This window comes from Papio anubis, chromosome 16 (assembly GCF_008728515.1).
Source record: "Papio anubis isolate 15944 chromosome 16, Panubis1.0, whole genome shotgun sequence".
NCBI classification, from domain to species: domain Eukaryota; kingdom Metazoa; phylum Chordata; class Mammalia; order Primates; family Cercopithecidae; genus Papio; species Papio anubis.
Window position 1 is genome coordinate 10,150,334 of NC_044991.1, and position 18,490 is coordinate 10,168,823.

At 40.4% G+C, this 18,490-nt stretch overlaps 1 protein-coding gene across 7 annotated transcripts in view; it reads left to right on the forward strand.

Moving 5' to 3' along the window:
• MRTFA (myocardin related transcription factor A) overlaps window positions 1-18,490 on the forward strand; it is a 218,653-nt gene that overhangs the window by 84,520 nt on the left and 115,643 nt on the right. For 6 of the 7 annotated variants that reach the window (XM_021921583.2, XM_017945338.3, XM_017945339.3 and 3 more), the window contains one exon: window positions 779-1,040. Coding sequence is in view for 3 of the 7 variants with exons in the window: in XM_021921581.2 (XP_021777273.1) it covers window positions 779-1,040 (262 nt within the window). In the remaining 4 variants the exon portion in view is untranslated. Of the gene's footprint in view, window positions 1-778; window positions 1,041-15,887; window positions 16,844-18,490 lie in introns of those variants that run through there. The other variant, XM_003905581.5, reaches the window with a different exon arrangement.

Sequence of the window (18,490 nt, forward strand, 5' to 3'; positions counted from 1 at the left end):
GCAGGAGCGAGAGAAAGAAGGGGGACAGTGCACACACTTTTAAATGACTAGATGTTGCAAGAACTCACTCACCATCACGTGGACAGCACCAGTCCATGAGGGATCTGCCCCCATGACTCAAACATCTCCCATCAGGCCCTACCTCCAACATTGGGGATTGCATTTCATAACCTTCATTGTCCATATCACTATCAGCATTTTGGTCAAAGGCATTCAACAAGTCTCTAGGAAGTTTCAAACTTTCCCACATTTTCCTGTCTTCTTCTGAGCCCTCTAAACTGTTCCAACCTCTGCCTGTTACCCAGTTTCAAAGTTGCTTCCACATTTTCGGGTATCCTTATAGCAACATCCCACTCTATCAGTACCAATTTACTATATTAGTCTGTTCTCACATTGCTATAAAGAACTGCCTGAGACTGGGTAGTTTATAAAGGAAAGAGCTTTAATTGGTTCACAGTTCCACAGGGCTGGGGAGGCCTCAGGAAACTTACAATCATGGTGGAAGGAGAAGCAAACATGTCCTTCTTCACATGGTGGCAGGAAGGAGAAGTGCTGAGCAAAAGAGGAAAAGCCCCTTATAAAACCATCAGATCTTGTGAGAACTCATGAGAATAGCAGAGAGGTAACTGCCCCCATGATTCAGTTACCTGCCACCAAGTCCGTCCCATGACGTGGGAATTGTGGGAACTACAATTCAAGATGAGATTTGGGTAAGGACACCACCAAACCATATTATCATGGTACCATCTAAACTTTCCATTTTTTCTTCCATTTCCAGATTGCCATCACGAAAGCCAAAGTGGATTTCTCCAGTGTGGTGTGCCTGCCCCCTTCCGTCATTGCTGTGAATGGACTGGACGGAGGAGGGGCCGGCGAAAATGATGATGAACCAGTGCTCGTGTCCCTATCTGCGGCACCCAGTCCCCAGAGCGAAGCTGTTGCCAATGAACTGCAGGAGCTCTCCTTGCAGCCCGAGCTGACGCTAGGCCTCCACCCTGGCAGGAATCCCAATTTGCCTCCACTTAGTGAGCGGAAGAATGGTGAGTAGATACAGAATTATTGCATTCCCTGATTTGTACCAGGATCTTCATGTTTATAATGTTATAGATCCTTACTTTATTTCATGTTCCTTGAAAGTTTCTTATAATCTTAACATTTCTTGTAAAATAGATAGCTGTAAGTTAAAGTGATCATTTTAAGTCCAACATTTCCTACCTGGATTATTAGAATTTATTTCTAATTTCTCTGCTTCCCTCACCCCATTCCTTCCATAAATTCATTAATTTAGCATATGTATTCATTAATATCAACGTATTATAAACTATGCTAAGATTAGGGATTAAATGGTAAAGAAGCCTCTGTCATTAGGAAACATACTGTATCGTATAGCCTTGTCAGAGTAATCTTTTAGGACTTTCTAGCTTACAGCTTTTCAGTGATTGTCTTGTGGGATGAAACAAAAGCAAAATAAATGTCTTGCCAGGTGTAGTGACTTATGCTTGTAATTCCAGCACTTTGGGAGGCTGAGGTGCACAGATCACCTCAGGTCAGGAGTTCGAGACCAGCCTGGCCAAGATGGTGAAACCCTGTGCTAAAACTACAAAAATTAGCTGGGTGTGGTGACACACGCTTGTAGACCCAGCTGCGGAGAAGGCTGAGGTGGGAGGATCGGTTGAACCCAAGAGGCAGAGGTTGCAGTGAGCCAAGATTGCACTATAGCACTCTAGCCTGGGTGACAGAATGAGACTGTATCTTAAATAAACAAACAAACAATAAATAAGTGAATAAATTTCTTGGCATGTTTTGCAAGGCTTTGCAGAATCTGGTCTTTTTCTTTTAACATCTTCTCTTATTCCCCTATTCCTAGTATTTGTTCCAGCCCATTAAACTGTGCTAAGTACTGTTTAAAAACCATGTACTCATACCTCAAACTTTTTTTAATTCAAAAAATATATAATTTGTTATGAAATATTTAAGATTTGAAAAAATGTATAAAGAGGCCAGGCACTGTGGCTTATGCCTGTAATCCCAGCACTTTGGGAGGCTGAGGCAGGCAGATCTCCTGAGGTTGGGAGTTGGAGACCAGCCTTACCAACATGGAGAAATCCCGTCTCTACTAAAAATACAAAATTAGCGGGGCATGGTGGCACATGCCTGTAATCCCAGCTAGTAGGGAGGCTGAGGTAGGAGAATCGCTTGAACCTGGGAGGCAGAGGTTGCGGTGAGCCGAGATCGCGCTGCTGCACTCCAGCTTGGGCAACAAGAGAAAAACTCCATCTCAGAAAAAAAAAAAAAAAAAGAAAAAATATATAAACAACAATATGGAAAATTGTGTGTTCGGATACCACCCAACTTACGTACTTTGCATAAATCTTCATTACCCCTGGAGGTAACTACTAACTTGAATTTGGTATTTCATTGCCAAATATGTTTGTATTCTTTTCCCACGTGAATATATTCTTAAGCAATATATAATGTTGTTTCTCGTGTTTTAAACCTATATATGACAGAAAATTATGTGTTCTTCAGTAATTTATGTTTGTTATTCAGTATTCATTTTCCTTGTAAGTTAAAGACATTTTGTATTTTCTTCTAATCCAAGCTGTTAATCCCCACTTATTGAATAGTTCTACTTTTTCCTACTGATCTTTATGCCTGCTGTATTCTGTCTGTGCGTGAGTTAGTTTTCAGGCTCTCTTTTCTTTGACTGGTCTCTCTGTCCATCTCTGTGTCACTGCTACCTTATTTTAGTTAATTGCCTAATAATTAGTCTTTCTGTCTGCTAGGACAGCTGTCTCCTTACCTTTTTCTTTTTCAAAGTTGTCTTGGCTATTACCCTTTTAATTTTCCATGATTTCAGAATTGGCTTTTCAAGTTCTGCCAACAAAAAATCCCTTTGGGATTTTTACCTCCAACATTTTATTATGAAAAAAATTAAACACAAAGTAGAAAGAAAAAAAAGAAGTAGGAAGAATTTTACAATGAATACCTGCATGTCCATCTCTTAGATTCTACCTATAACATTTTACAAAACTTGCTTAGGCCGGGTGCGGTGGCTCAAGCCTGTAATCCCAGCACTTTGGGAGGCCGAGACGGGCGGATCACAAGGTCAGGAGATCAAGACCATCCTGGTTAACACGGTGAAACCCCATCTCTACTAAAAATACAAAAAAATTAGCCGGGCGTGGTAGCGGGCGCCTGTAGTCCCAGCTACTCCGGAGGCTGAGGCAGGAGAATGGCGTGAACCCAGGAGGCGGAGCTTGTAGTGAGCCTAGATCGGGCCACTGCACTCCAGCCTGGGTGACAGAGCAAAGACTCCGTCTCAAAAAAAAAAAAACAAAAACAAACAAACAAACAAAAAACTTGCTTAAATCGCAGATATCTATCAATCTAATCTTTAAATTTAAATTTTTTTTTTTTTTTTTTGTAATAGAGTCTCACTCTGTTGCCCAGACTGGAGTGCAGTGATGCCATCTTGGCTCACTGCGGGCTCTGTCTCCCGGGTTCAAGTGATTCTCTTACCTCAGCTACCCGAGTAGCCGGGATTACAGCCATGTGCCACCATGAATGGCTAATTTTTGTATTTTTAGTGACAGGGTTTCACCATGTTGACCAGACTGGTCTCAAACTTCTGGCCTCAGGTGATCCGCCCTTCTCAGCCTCCCAAAGTGCTGGGATTACAGGCATGAGCCACCACACCTAGCCCTCAATCTGATTTTTTTGATGTTTCTTGAAGTAAAATGCAGACACCAGTACTCTTCCTGTTGTGGAAGTATAACATAAATACAAAATAACCCACAACTTGTGAGTGTTGTTATTATCACAAAGTGAGTACACCTGTTAGTAACTACTACTTAGTGAGGAACTACTACTTAGTAACTACTGCTTAATGAGGAAATACTAGTAGTCCAGAACTTTCCCCACCTTGTACTTCTTCCCAATCAATACTCAAAGGAAACTACCATCCTGATTTTCAACACCATAGGTTAGTTTTGAAACCTTATAAAAATTGAGTCATACCATGTGTATTCTGTTGGTGGTTTCTTTATGTTTTTGAAATTTTTTTATGTTGAATTGTGTGTGGCTAGAGTTTATTTTCATTGCTGTTTAATCAATTCATTGTATGAATAAAATGCAATTTATTTTTCCATTTTACTGTTCATGGATGTTTAGGTTGTTTCACTTTGGCACTATTATGATTTATGCCACTATGGAATTCTTGTATATGTCTTTTGGTATACTCGCTGGGATTTTTATTTGAAGTATGTTGGTCATAGGTAAGTAGGGAGAATATAATCCCGCCATGTTGGGAGGCTGACATTTGAAGATTGCTTGAGCCCAGGAGTTTAAGATTATAGTGAGCTATGATTGCACCACTGCAGTCCAGCCTGGGAGCCATAGTGAGACCCTGTCTCTTAAACAAACAAACAAACAAAAACAGTGGGTAGGAAAATACACATTTTTAAATATTGAGTCTTCCTATCCATTACTTTGTTTTATCTCTTCAATTAAATAGGTTTTCTTTAATGTCTTTACAGAGTTTTGTCAGTGTCTCGAGAAAAGTCATACAAATATTTATTAGTTTTATTCCTGGGTATCTTTTTTTTTTTTTTGGTAGATGTAAGTGGTATATATATATTTTTGAGACGGAGTCTTGCTCTGTTGCCAGGCTGGAGTGCAGTGGTGCGATCTTGGCTCACTGCAACCTCCGTTTCCCGGGTTCAAGTCATTCTCCTGCCTCAGCCTCCTGAGTAGCTGGGACTACAGGCGTGCACCACCACGCCCGACTAATTTTTGTATTTTTAGTAGAGACGGGGTTTCACCATGTTGGCCAGGATGGTTTCTTGACAATCTCTTGACCTCGTGATCTGCCTGCCTTGGCCTCCCAAAGTGCTGGGATTGCAGGTGTGAGCCACCAGGCCCAGCCTTAAATGGTATATTTTTATACAATATTTTCTGTCCCATGCTGGTGTAAATAAATGGCAAACCTTTTCAAAACCCCTGTTTCTTTTCTACGTCTGTGTCCTCCATTTGGAATACCCTTTCTCTCCCTCACTCTTCTTGAAGCCTTTCCTAACTCATATTTAGTGTCAGATGCCCCTCTTTTGGTTTTCCCAGTTCCCTATTTTTTTTTTTGAGACGGGGTCCTGCTCTGTCACCCAGGCTGGAGTTCTGTGGCGTGATCTCGGCTCACGGCAACTTCTGCCTCCCTGGTTCAAGGGGTTCTTGTGCCTCAGCCTCCTGAGTAGCTGGGATTACAGACATGCGCTACCACGCCTGGATAATTTTTGTATTTTTAGTAGAGACAGGATTTCACCATGTTGTCCAGGCAGGTCTCAAACTCCTGACCTCACGTGATCCCCTCTGCCCCTGTCCTCGGCCTCCCACAGTGCTGAGATTACAGGCGTGAGCCAGTGTGCCGCTGTTGCCCTTTATCAACCTACTTCATCACCCTATATTGTAATTGCAATTCTTCACTCAGCAATAGTGAGCCTTTGAAAACTGAAATCAGACACTGCTACGCTACTCTCAATACTCTTCAATGCTTTTCTGTGAGGCTTATGATGAAATTATAGTACTTATTATGTGGCCTTGGTATTCTCTCTGACACCATTTCTTTTTTTTTTTTTTGGAAGACAGTCTCGCCCTGTCACCCAGGCTGGAATGCAGTGGTACAGTCTCAGCTCACTGCAACCTCTGCCTCCAGGGTTCAAGTGATTCTCGTTACTGAGCTATTGAGTAGCTGGGATTACAGGCGTATGCTACCACACCCGGCTGATTTTTAAATTATTTTTAGTAGAGATGGGGTTTCACCATATTGGCAAGGCTGGTCTTGAACTCCTAACCTCAAGTTATTCACTCGCCTCGTCCTCCAAAATGCTGAAATTACAGATGTGAGCCACCATGCCCAGCCTCTCTCTGACATCATTTCTTAACCCTTATCCCTTAGCTCCCAGGCACACTGACTTCTTGCTATTTCTTGAACACATCAAACCTGTTCCTATCCCAGGGCCTTGTACTTGCTGTGCCTTCACTGAAGTTCCTGCACAAATGTCATTTCCTCAGGGAGACCTTCCCTGCCTGTCTTCTCTAAAATAGCACCTCCTGCTACTCTCGATCCTGCTTTTTCTTCAAAGCAGTTACTCTTATCTGTCATTGTGTGTGTGTGTATATGTGTGTGTGTGTTTATTTTCTCTTTTCTCCCCTTTAATAGTTATTTCCTGAGGGCAGAAACTTTATTTTGTTCACTGGCATATACCTAACTCCTGGATCATAATGGGCACTCAATAAATATTTATTTTATTTTATTTTATTTATTACTATTTTTTGAGATGGAGTCTTGCTGTGTCACCCAGGCTGGAGTGCAGTGGCGCAATCTTGGCTCACTGCAGGCTCCACCTCCCAGGTTCACACCATTCTCCTGCCTCAGCCTCCTGAGTAGCTGGGACTACAGGCGCCCGCCACCGCGCCCGGCTAATTTTTTGTATTTTTAGTAGAGACCAGGGTTTCACCGTGTTAGCCAGGGTGATCCCGATCTCCTGACCACGTGATCTGCCCGCCTCGGCCTCCCAAAGTGCTGGGATTACAGGCGTGAGCCACCGCGCCTGGCAATAAATATTTATTGAATGAATCAATGAATGGTTTACATGTTTGTTCCACTACAGGTAAGAACTCTGTTTTCTTAGTGGAGTAGAAGGCAGCTCTTGCTGTTGGGCCCAAGGTGTTTGTGTATCTTCAGCCTTTTTCTCTAAAGTGTTTCCACTTAGCATATAAATTAACTGAAATCTTTCCCAGCAACTCTTAACTTTCCCTTAGTATTTAAGCTCCTGAAAGAATAGTTTACAGTCATTGTCTCTACTTTCTCATATTCCAGAGACTTGAATGCTTTATGGCTTCTGTCACTACCCGTCTTCAGAAACTGCCATTGCCACAGTAATTTGTGTTCTTTCTGCTGTAGATCAAATAAGCCCTCTTTAGTCTTTACGCTACTTGACCTCTTTGCTATCATTTGACATGGTTGGCTTCTCCCTCAGACTTGAAACTTTTCCTCCGCAGATATCTATGACTTACCTTTTTCCGGCTTTTTAAACTCTACCTTTCCAGCCACTCCCTTTGCTATTCAGAGCTTTTGCTATCTTTCTCTGCCTACCTCTTAAATTTTGTTACTCTCCAGCATTCAGCTCTGGAGGAAAGAGGCTGGTAAGAAGATCCTTATATTTTACAGTAGGTTTTTGCATGGGCATTTGTTTGGGAGGTAATGATAGGAGCAGAAATGGAAAGTCTTTGAGAAGATTGTGAAATTGGAAAGTGTGGAGCTCTAGAACAGAATAAATTCTAGAGTTAGAGGAGGTGCTTTTTCATGAATGGGTGTATCGTGTGTTGAGAGAGTGGAGTGAGAAATGTACTTCTTTGATCTATTTCACATAGAAGCATGTATTATATAGAAATTCAGTGGTGGCCGGGTGCGGCGGCTCATGCCTGTAATCCCAGCAGTTTGGGAGGCCGAGGCTGGTGGATCGCCTGAGGTCAGGAGTTTGAGACCAGCCTGGCCAACATGGTAAAACCCCGTCTGTAATAAAAATACAAAAATTAGCTAGGCATGGTGGCAGGCGCCTGTAATCCCAGCTCCTCCGGAGGCTGAGGCAGGAAAATTGCTTGAATCCAGGAGGCGGAGTTTGCAGTGAGCCAGGAGATTGCTCCACTGCACTCCAGCCTGGGCGACAAGAGCGAGACTTCGTCTCAAAAAAAAAAAAAAAAAAGAAAAGAAAAGAAAGAAATTCAGTAGGTTAGCAGAGGTCCGTATGGGGCAGTAGGCAGTCAAGGTCCTGACACCTTCATTTCCTAAACAGAGGAACTTGGAGCCTTAAAGAGAGGCAGTGCCTTGGTTAACCCAATCTTTACTGACTTAATTGTAAAAGGTTGATAAAAACTTTCAAGATGTATTTTAAAATATTACTCCTCTATCTTCTAGGCTGAGAACTTAGGTCTAAAAGATAAAAGTTGATCTGCTTGTGGATCCTATCTAGCCAGGGCTTGGAGAAGCCTGGAAACATCTGTCTAATGAACTAAGCCCTTAGGCTTCAGCTCAGGGAGTTCTGTCATCCATTGAATCAGTGTATCATACTGGAAAGTGATTTCTTTTACCAATTATATATATACCAATTATTTTATACATATACCAATTATATGTGTATATAATTGGTAAATCACTTTCCATTATTTTATATATATATATATATATATATATTTTTTTTTTTTTTTTTTTTGAGACAATGTCTTGCTCTGTTGCCTAGGCTGGAGTATGGTGCTCACTTCAGCCTTGATCTCCTGGGCTCAAATGATCCTCCTGCCTCAGCCTCCTGAGTAGCTGGTACTACAGGAGTGTGCCACCATGCCTGACTCAGTTTTTATATTTTGTATAGACAGAGTCTTGCTATGTAGCCCATGCTGGCCCTGGCCTGTACTTCCTCTTTTGTGAAGTGGCAAGTTAAGTCTTTTGCCTACTCTTTCTATTGTATTGGTTTTTTCTTGAATAAGAGTTCTTTAAATTTCCAGAATACTAGTTTGTTGTTGCTTAAATATATTGCAGACATCTTCTCCCACCTTGGGATTTGTCTTTTTCTTTCTATTTATCCTGTCTTTTGATTAAGAATCTCTAAATTTAGCTGGGCATAGTGTTTCATGCGTCTAATCCCAGTGCTTTGGGAGGCCAAGGCGGAAGGATGACTTGAGGCCAGGAGTCCAAGACCAGCCTAAGCAACATAGCAAGACCCCCTCTCTCAAAAAAATGAGCCGGGCATGGTGGCTCATGCCTATAGTCCCACCTACTAGGGAGGCTGAGGCAGAAGGATCGCTTGAGCCCAGGAATTCAAGGTTACAATGAACTATAATCATGCCACTGTAGTCTAGCCTGGGTGACAGAGCAAGACCCCATCTCAAAACAAACAAAACACAAAAAGAATTTCTAAATTTAATATAATTTATGTGAGTCTTTTATAGTTTGTGAGTTTTGTGTCTTGTGTTTCTGGAAATATTTTTTCATATAGGAATAAGGTAAGACACAAGTTAATTTTTTTTTCAAGTGGATTCCCATTTATTGAAAATCCTCTTCTTTCCCCACTAATCAACAGAGCTACCTCTTTCATATATCAGGGACCTAGCTATGTGGGTATGTTTCTGAGCTCACTCTTTGGTTCCATTGGGCTATTTGTGTATCCCTGCCCTCACAGTTTTAATTATGATAACTGTAATAAGCCCTGTTGTATGGGAGAAGTAAGTCCTCACGCTTTGTTCTTGTTCAAGAGTTTCATTCTTGCCTGTTCTTGGTCCTTTGCATTTCCATATAAAATTTAAAATCACTATGGGATTTTGATTGGAATTGCATTGCATCTATGAACCAATTTAGGAAGAACTGGTATTTTTAGAAGATTATACTGTAAATGTGTATTTTCCGCATTTATTTAGATCTTTTGTAAGGTCTCCCAGTGGGTTTTTAAAAATTTTCTCTGTGATGATCTTACACATCTTTTGTTAGATTTATTTTTAGACACTTCGTATGTTTTAATGCTATTGTAAATGTTACCTTTTACAAAAATTTTATTTTCTAAATGTTGTTGCTGATCTCAGATATTGTTCTGAGAGATGTAAAGGTGCAGTTCTATGTGTGTCTGTGGTCTGAGGTGCTGGGTAGGATAGGAAGAGCTATGTAAAGAAAAGTCAGCAGGAGAATGGGAGTGAAAAGGGCCTTTCCTCTTTCACAGTGGTTTTTCTCCTCCTTTGTGTAAGATTTAAGAAATATCCATTTGTTTTCACATGTGCAGCCTGTGGAATAAAGGGCAGATCATGTATTTTTTTCTGTAAGGGTACGAACCGTATCCTTTCATGCCATAATATTGCACAAGAGGTTCTAATTAATTGCTGGGAGAAGTAAAAATTTTGAGTAGGCAGTTTCTGATCCAAATTACAGCATTTCTTGGGGAAAGGAAAGAGATTTGTTAATTATATTCTTCACCAAGCCTGATTTTCGAGGATTTTCTAGATTAGGTCTCCTGTTGAAAATCCTCCAATCTTAGGCATGTCAGTTGATTAAATGATTCTGTTTATAATGTGACTTAGAGAATTTCGTAACCTACTTCATTCCAGTACTTAGCGATAATCAATTTCTCATTCTTGCTTATTCATCACGTTATGCTAGGCCCCTGGAGAACAGATACCAGATAGAGTTCCTGCTCTAACACAAAACAAAACAAAAACAAAAGCCCAAATTCTAATGGATCCCATCTCCCAGAGAAAATCACTGTTAGCATATGGTTTATATCCCTCTAGTGTTCTTGCAAATGTATGTTTTTAAAATAACTGAGCTAATACTACAGACCCAATTCTGTGTCCTGCTTTTTTCATATTATTGAAATATTTTTATAAGTAGCCTTTTTTAATGGGGTGTATAACATTCTGTTCCGTGCCATCGTTTATTACTTTCTCCTTAGTTGGACAATTGAATCATTTTCTGTTTTTCACGCTTACATTAATATTTAGATAAATATCTTTTAAATCGTTTTTTACATTTCAGATTATTTCCTTAGAAGTGGAAGTATTGACTTAAAGAATTTGACCATTTTAATGTTGGAAAAATTATTCTGTGATTATTAAGATCTTAGCACTTAGCACTGTGTGCTAAGTATTGGAGAGAGGGTAATGAACAAGACAGATAAGGTTCTTACTGTCTTTCATGGAACTATAGAAGTTCCATGAAAGACAAAGACTCAACAAAGAGTTAGATGAGCTAATTCATAGTTACAAACTTTGGTAATTGCCTTTTAAAAAAACAAAAACACAAGATGTTATAACAGAATAACAGATCTAATAGTGAGGGTTTTAATGTAGGGAAGGCTTGAGGAAGAGACATTTAAGCAGAGATCCAAAGCGTAAGCAGTGGTTTGACAAACGAAAGAAGTAATAGCATGTGTGAAGACAGGGCTAGGGGGTGGAGGAGGAGAAATCAGGAGGAGGAGGAGGCAGAGGTTATTGGGGAAAATTGTCACAAAGGAACTAGAAGAGTGTCAGTATATCAGTGGAGGGAGTTTGAGAAGAAGTAATGTGAGATGAATACTTTATTTCAAACATCAAGTATGAATGAGCCATGATGGTGCCACTGTACTGCAGCCTGGGCAACAGAGTGAGACCCTGTCTTAAAATAAATAAATAAAAATGTTTAAAAAGTGAGCTTAAAATACAGCCATCACCTAGGCCGGGCATGGTGGCTCATGCCTGTAATCCCTGCTTTGGGAGGCCAAGGCAGGCTGATCATGAGGTCAGGAGTTCAAGACCATCCTGACCAACATGGTGAAATCCCGTCTCTACTAAAAATACAAAAATTTAGCCGGGCGTGGTGGCAGGCGCCTGTAATCCCAGCTACTTGGGAGGTTGAGGCAGGAGAATCGCTTGAACTTGGGAGGTGGAGGTTGCAGTGAGCCAAGACCATGCCACTGCATTCCAGCCTGGGCAACAGAGCAAAACTGTATCTCAAAAAGACACACACACACACACACACACACACACACAGAGCCATCATCTGTCCTATCTGTCCTGGGTCTAAGGAATAACGTATCTGTGGTAATGTGTGATCCTCCCAGGTTTGCAGGTCTTGACTCAGTACTTCATCAGCAGTAGGTTGTGGTCACAGGAAATGGAAGCTGCCTCAGGACCTGTAGCAACTTGCCTGCATGCTGGGTTATGTTATCTTTTGAGTGGTGCCCAATACGAGGTGTCTAGGGGAAAGTCTTCACTGGTCGGAGCCCATGACATTTGGGTATGATGACTAGATTTTTCATAGAGCTGAGCTTCAATAAACTGATGCATACGCTTGTGAGAACTCAAATCAGAAATGGACACAGGAACTGAATTACATTTCTGTTCTCTGAAATCCCAGAGTTCATAAAAATAAATTTGTTGCTTTTGTGTATACATGTGTAAATTACATTTTATTATAGAAATTAACATTAGTGAAATTGACAGCTTTCTGTGTTTAAAGATTTTTCTGTAGGTGAGCCAAAGTTCTCTGTTTTTCTGATTTCTCTTATTCATTCCCTATAATTTCAGCATTTTCATTCTCGTTAAGACTTAATATTCCTGAGGGTATTGTTGTGAATGTCTTTATGTTAACTCCATACTTCAATACTTTATGTAGTTTTCTAAGTAATAACACTTTCAGTATGTGTTCTAATGAAAATTTTAGCAGAGCACCTGCCCTTTCTGGGTAGGTAATGATTTTTTTTGTTATGAACTTTTCCCATGCCATTTGAATTTCTGTGATAAATAAGGGCTTTTCATTACACTTGGCACACATTTATGAATGCTGTCATATATGTCAGACACTGAGCAAGATTTGGGAATGCAGAGGAATTTTTTGTTTGTATTTTTTTTTTTTTTTGAGACAGAGTCTCAAATTACAATATGCTTCATATTACAGGCATATGCCACTATGCCCAGCTAATTTTTGTATTTATAGTAGAGATGGGGTTTCACCATGTTGGTCAGGCTGGTCTCGAACCCCTGATCCACCTGCCTCAGCCTCTCAAAGTGCTGAAATTACAGGTGTGAGCCACCACCCCTCCTGGCTAGGATTAAGCCATGCGGTATTAACGGAGGCAGGCGCAGGTGCTGGGGGAGCCTAAAGGAGGGGTAGTTAGCATATCCGTGGAGACTGTGTGAGATGGGGAGAGTGCCAGGGATCAGAGAGGGCTTTATGGAGAAGGCAGCACCTTAAACTGAATTTTCAAAGAGAAATAACAGTCAGTTGGTAACAAGGATGGTTTTTAGTAGAAACAAGGCGGAAGAGAAGGAGCACAGTTCAGAAGCTATTACTCAAGTACACACTACCACCTGTGAAATACTACTGTCAAAAACTTTAACCTGGACTGGGTGAGGTGGCTCACATCTGTAATCCTGCCACTTTGGGAGGCTGAGGCAGGAGGATTGCCTGAGCCCAGGATTTCAAGACCAGCCTGGGTAACTTGATGACGCCCCCCATCTCTACAGAAATTTTAAATATTAGCTGAGTATGGTGGCATGTACCTGCGGTCCCAGCTACTTGGGAGGCTGAGATGGGAGGATCGTTTGAGCCTGGGAGGTCGAGGCTGCAGTGAGCCGAGATCACTCCACTGCAGTCCAGTCTGGGCAACAGAGTGAGACCCTGTCTGAAAAAAAAAAAAGAGAGAGAGAGAGAGAGATAACTGAAAATTTGAACACTGATTGTTTAACTGATATTAAGGAATTTATACAATTTAAGTGTGAAAATATTATAGTTATGTTAAGAAAATAGTTGTTGTTGGCCAGGTGCAGTGGCTCATGCCTGTAATCCCAGCACTTTGGGAGGCCAAGGCAGGCAGATCACGAGGTCAGGAGATTGAGACCATCCTAGCCAACATGGTGAAACCCCGTCTCTACTAAAAATACAAAAATTAGCCAGGCTGGTGGTGTGCGCCTGTAATCCCAGCTACTCAGGAGGCTGAGGCAGGAGAATCGCTTGAACCTGGGAGGTGGAGGTTGCAGTGAGCCGAGATCGTGCCACTATACTCCAGCCTGGGCGACACAGCAAGACTCTGTCTCAAAAAAAAAAAAGAAAAAAAAATCATTAATAACTGCCAAAACTGTTAAAAAATTTAAAACTAGGCTAGGTGCCGTGGCTTATGCCTGGATTCCCAACACGTTGGGAGGCCAAGGCTGGTGGATCACTTGAGGCCAGGAGTTCAAAACCAGCCTGGGCCAACATGGTGAAACCCCATCTCAGCTAAAAAAAAAATATGTAAAAATTAGCTGGGTATGGTGGTGGGCGACTGTAATCCCAGCTAGTTGGGAGGCTGAGGTATGAGAATCACTTGAACCTGGGAGGTGGAGGTTGCAGTGAGCCGAGATTGTGCCACTGTACTCCAGCCTGAGTGGCAGAGTGAGACTTTGTCTCAAAAAAAACACAAAAAAACAAAAAACTATATTGATATCCTACAGTATAATGTCCCTTTAGAGTGAATTAATAGAGACTGTAGATCATATCAAATTTGTGTTGATTTGCTAGTTAGGATTAGAAGCAAAGCTTTTGTTCTATTGGAAATTAAGATCATTATCTCTCATTCCGTTGGTGCTGTTAACTTGAAGTCATCTTCATTTGTGCAGAGCCCTTGTTAAAGTTTACTTTAGTTCTTTTTCTACGAAGTGTTACTAATTTGCGCAAAAACATAATGGAACTGAAGCTTTCACAGGGGTTCAGACTTTCAGAATTGTAACTTTTAGAATTTTGACAATGAATGTTGCTGTGCTAATACTCTTGAGAGTAAATGCAAAATCTTAGCAATTGAGAAAGATTACATTGCTTCTTGTTTTATTTTTTAAAGATTACTGTTTAAAAAATTGTTTTTCTTTTATTTAGCTCTTTTTACCTCAAAGTGCCAATGAGATAATGGGTGTGGAATTGCTAAGAAAAAGTCAAATCAACTGAGATGTTATGTTTGTTACTCCTATCGCATGACTCTTAGTATCTCCTGTGGCGCTGGAGTATTGACACTGTAGCATTACATGCTCTCTTCTAGAGTGAACAGTTTTGGCAGGAGGGAGACAGTCCTCTGCCCTTCCTACCATCTTCTGTGCAGTAATCTTAAAATTTCGTATTTATTTTCCTGTAAATACCGAACTGTGAAAACTTGTTTCATTTGAAAACCCTCATTACTAGAGAGACAAAGTAAATTTAACAAAGACCAGGTGTGGTGGCTCAAGCCTGTAATCCCAACACTTTGGGTAGCTGAGGCAGGGGGATTACTTGAATTTAGGAGTTCAAGGCCAGCCTGGGCAACATGGTGAAACTCCATCTTTACTAAAAATACAAAAATTAGCCGGGTGTTGTGGCATGTGTCTGTAGTCCCAGCTACGGGCAGGCTGAGGTGGGAGGATCACTTGAGCCCGGGAGGTTGAGGCTGCAGTGAGCCGAGATCATGCCATTGTACTCAGTCTGGGGAACAGAATGAGACCCTGTCTCTCAAAAAAAAAAAAAAAAAAAAAGAAGAAGAAGAACAAGAAACTCCTCACACAGCAAATTATACAGCCCACATAAGGACCAAGGAATGACTCAATCTCTCAATCTTCTCAACCTTTTTGGGATGCTTTTCCCTTAATTGCTAACCTTTGACCAGACTGTCACGTAGACTCAGAGTTGAAATTTACCTGTTTTTCATAAGTCAGTTTGAGAATTTGGTTGCCAGAAGGGGCCAGTGAGATGCTTCTGCCTTCCCAGAGCAGCATTTAGCCCACACTGGCTGCTACTCTTTGCCTGTTGAGTCATTCCCACAGTTCTATATAGAGCTTTTCTGGCTTTTCTTTTAAACATGATGTTCTTGGAGTGAGAAAGGAAGGAAGTTTTTCTCTCTGGTACTGAGTCTCCCTCACCCCAAATCTGCATTGCTTCTCTTTACTAATAACAAAATATTGCCTTCAGTCATTCTGAGACTATTTTCTCTCTTAAGGTTTCCTAGTGCTTTTATTTACCATTTGTTTACTATGTAAGCATTAAGGTATTTGCTGGGCTGTTTGCAGCAGCCAGCTTTCACATACAGGCTGATAGTTAACCAGAAAGATTGAGGAATTCTAGATAAACATACCAAACATGAATTCTTAGTTTCCAACTTTTAAAAAGTCAATCAGATAGGCTGAAAGTAATCTTAATATCATTATTTTGAATATCAGTTAATGAAAGGTGCTGTGGGGAGTGGTGGTTCATGCCTGTAATCCCAGCACTTTGTGAGGCTAAGGTGGGCGGATCGCTTGAGCCTAGGGGTTTGAGACTGGCTACTCAGGAGTCTGAGGTGGGAGGAGCTCTTGAGCCTGGGAGGTCGAGGTTGCAGTAAGCCATGTTTGTACCACTGCATTCCAGTCTGGGCGACAGAGTGAGACCCTGTCTCAAACATACAAAAAAAGTAAATAAAATCAAAAAACATCAGTATGCTCTCTATTCACAGACCGTATATCTAATATAAGCATAAGTAAGAGGCTCTTTTAGGGGATTGACAGATCTGAAAGACAGATTACAGTTTCGGAATGTTTTCAGATGACTTTTTGAAACAGATATTTTAATTGGAGTGGGGGTGGAGAAATAGTTGAGCTTCTGTAGTTAAATGTTCAACTTCCTTAGCCTGTTATCTATAAATACCACAGATAAAAAAGCCGTTGGAATTCTTTTTCAGAAAATTTATGCAGCTTACATTTTGTATATATGTGTTTATATGTGTTTAATCCTCTTCTCCACCTCTCTTCAATGGGTCAGTAATTGGACTGCTTCTTTCATGAGGTTGAGTTGTTTGGATTGTGTTTAATCTGTTCCACTAAACTGCATTAACAGCAGTCTTTTATAGTAGGATTTTGAACAAAACCTCATCTTCTCTTATAAAGAGAGGAAAAAAGCAGTTGATCTGTTTTCTGAAAGTCTCTTTATATATGTCTCTCCCCTCCTCCAGAGACAAATAGCAAGGGGAGGAGCTCACTCACTGTTCTAACCACACTTAGTATGTCTTAACTGGAGAGCTTTTTGGTTTCCTGTCGGCAGTAATTCAACTTTGTGTCATCTTGACTCGCCTGAAGGGTGGATAAATTGGTAACTGCACTGAGAAGGGGAGTGAGTTCTCACAGTCTGATTTGAGCGTAAGGCATCAGATTGAATTTGTGAAAGCTTTCCATAGCCTTTCAAGACAGCTTTTCTTCTGTGACTTTGACTTTCTTCAGTATATTTGTGGACTTTTGTTTCTGGAAGAATCCGTCATGACTCTACTGGAACCTGACATGTTAATGATGGCAGTACAATCAGGTAATTCCCATAGATCCTAATTTCCTAATTTGCTAATAATTTCCTACAAATCTTATTTGCCATAGTCTTCTTTAAAAAAAGTTGGTCAAATGGGGAGGAAGAAATGTACTGCATTTTCAGTTTTTTATTAATTTTTCTCTCATTGCAAATTCTAGTTATTCCGAAAGTTTTGAATTAGATGCTTACTGGTTTTAAGACTATTCAGTCTAGGAGACCTATTTGAGAAAAAAACTATTCATCTTCTTTAATCAAGTATTGTATTGTCTGTGGCACTGTTTTAAATGAAGGACAATTAAATTGCTTTGCTGTTTTATACATTGTCTTTAATCATTAGTCTACACTCTTTGTTTTTCTGAAAGCATCTTTAAATTTTTTTTCTTTGCTGTTCTTTCTTGTTTGTGGTATATCCTTTCTGTATCATCTTTTGGTTCTGTGGAAATGTCCTTAATAACACATAGGATTAGGACTGAATTTTGGAGATGGGTAAGTTTGAGCAAAGAGTCAGTCAACACAAGGCAGGATTTTTGGCATTTTATCTCTAAAAACAGTTTTCCAATTGAGAGTTTTTTAAAACCTTTAAAAAATACAGTTAGTTTTTAATGGTTTCTTTTAGTGTTTTTACACTTGGAAGTCAGATATCTAAAAATAGGGAATGTTCTTTTGCTATTTTTAGATCTCTACTAAAATGTAATCTGTAGTGTTTTCTTGTTTGAGAGCATATCTTAAAAGATTCAGACAAGTGGCATTTGGGGACCTCTTCCCCATCCACTGGCTTTCACTCAAAGGGAAATAAGACTTCTTGGTTCTGGCAGATACTGTCTCTGGCAGAATTGGTCTCACTGTTCTCCTTGGGGAGCATTTTAGGTAGTATGTTGAAAGACATAGGTATACATCAGTTGAAGACAGGATCAGATGCTATCTGGTTAATAAAGCTTACGATCAGGGAAGGGGCAAAGAAGACAGATACCACTACCATTTTGTTCTTTCTGGTTTTACTAATATGACAGTAATGAGTCATTTTTTATGCATATAGGCTGTGTCTTTCAGGTTCTTTCCTTTTCCTCCTACAGATCTATTGAGCTTTGTGTTTTAAACAAGATAGTGTGCTTATCCGAATGCTTTCCATCTGTCTTTGATGAAAAAGCTCCCAGTTACACTAATTTGAATTTATTTTTCCTCTCTATTCCGGTTCTTTGCTATGTGTGGGCAAGGGCCTATTTTATCTTGAGGGTTAGATTTTAGCATTTGAACTCTCTCCCTTTTTAAAATCACCTTGTTACTTACAAATCATCTCAGTCCAGTAACTTTATAAAGGTTAAAAGATTGTTTGCTTTCTTCTTAGGTAGTCTCAGTGTTCTCAGCCTTAAGAGGGAAAGGGACATACTTAATATTTTCTTGTCTTGCCTGCTAAGAGCTGTTTTTCCTTTCCGGCATGTGTTGGGCAGGGCTAGCCACCCATCTGTTGAACCAGCTACTTCATAAAACTTACAAAGGATGATAGTATGTGAAACGAAATTGACAGGAGTGTTGGATGCAGGTTGAATGAAAGGTCTGCCAAAAATAGCATGTATGTGAACTTCTTTCTTTTGTTTATGTTCGTAAAAGTGGAGAGACTCTGGATATAGAAAGTAATAGCAAACTGATATC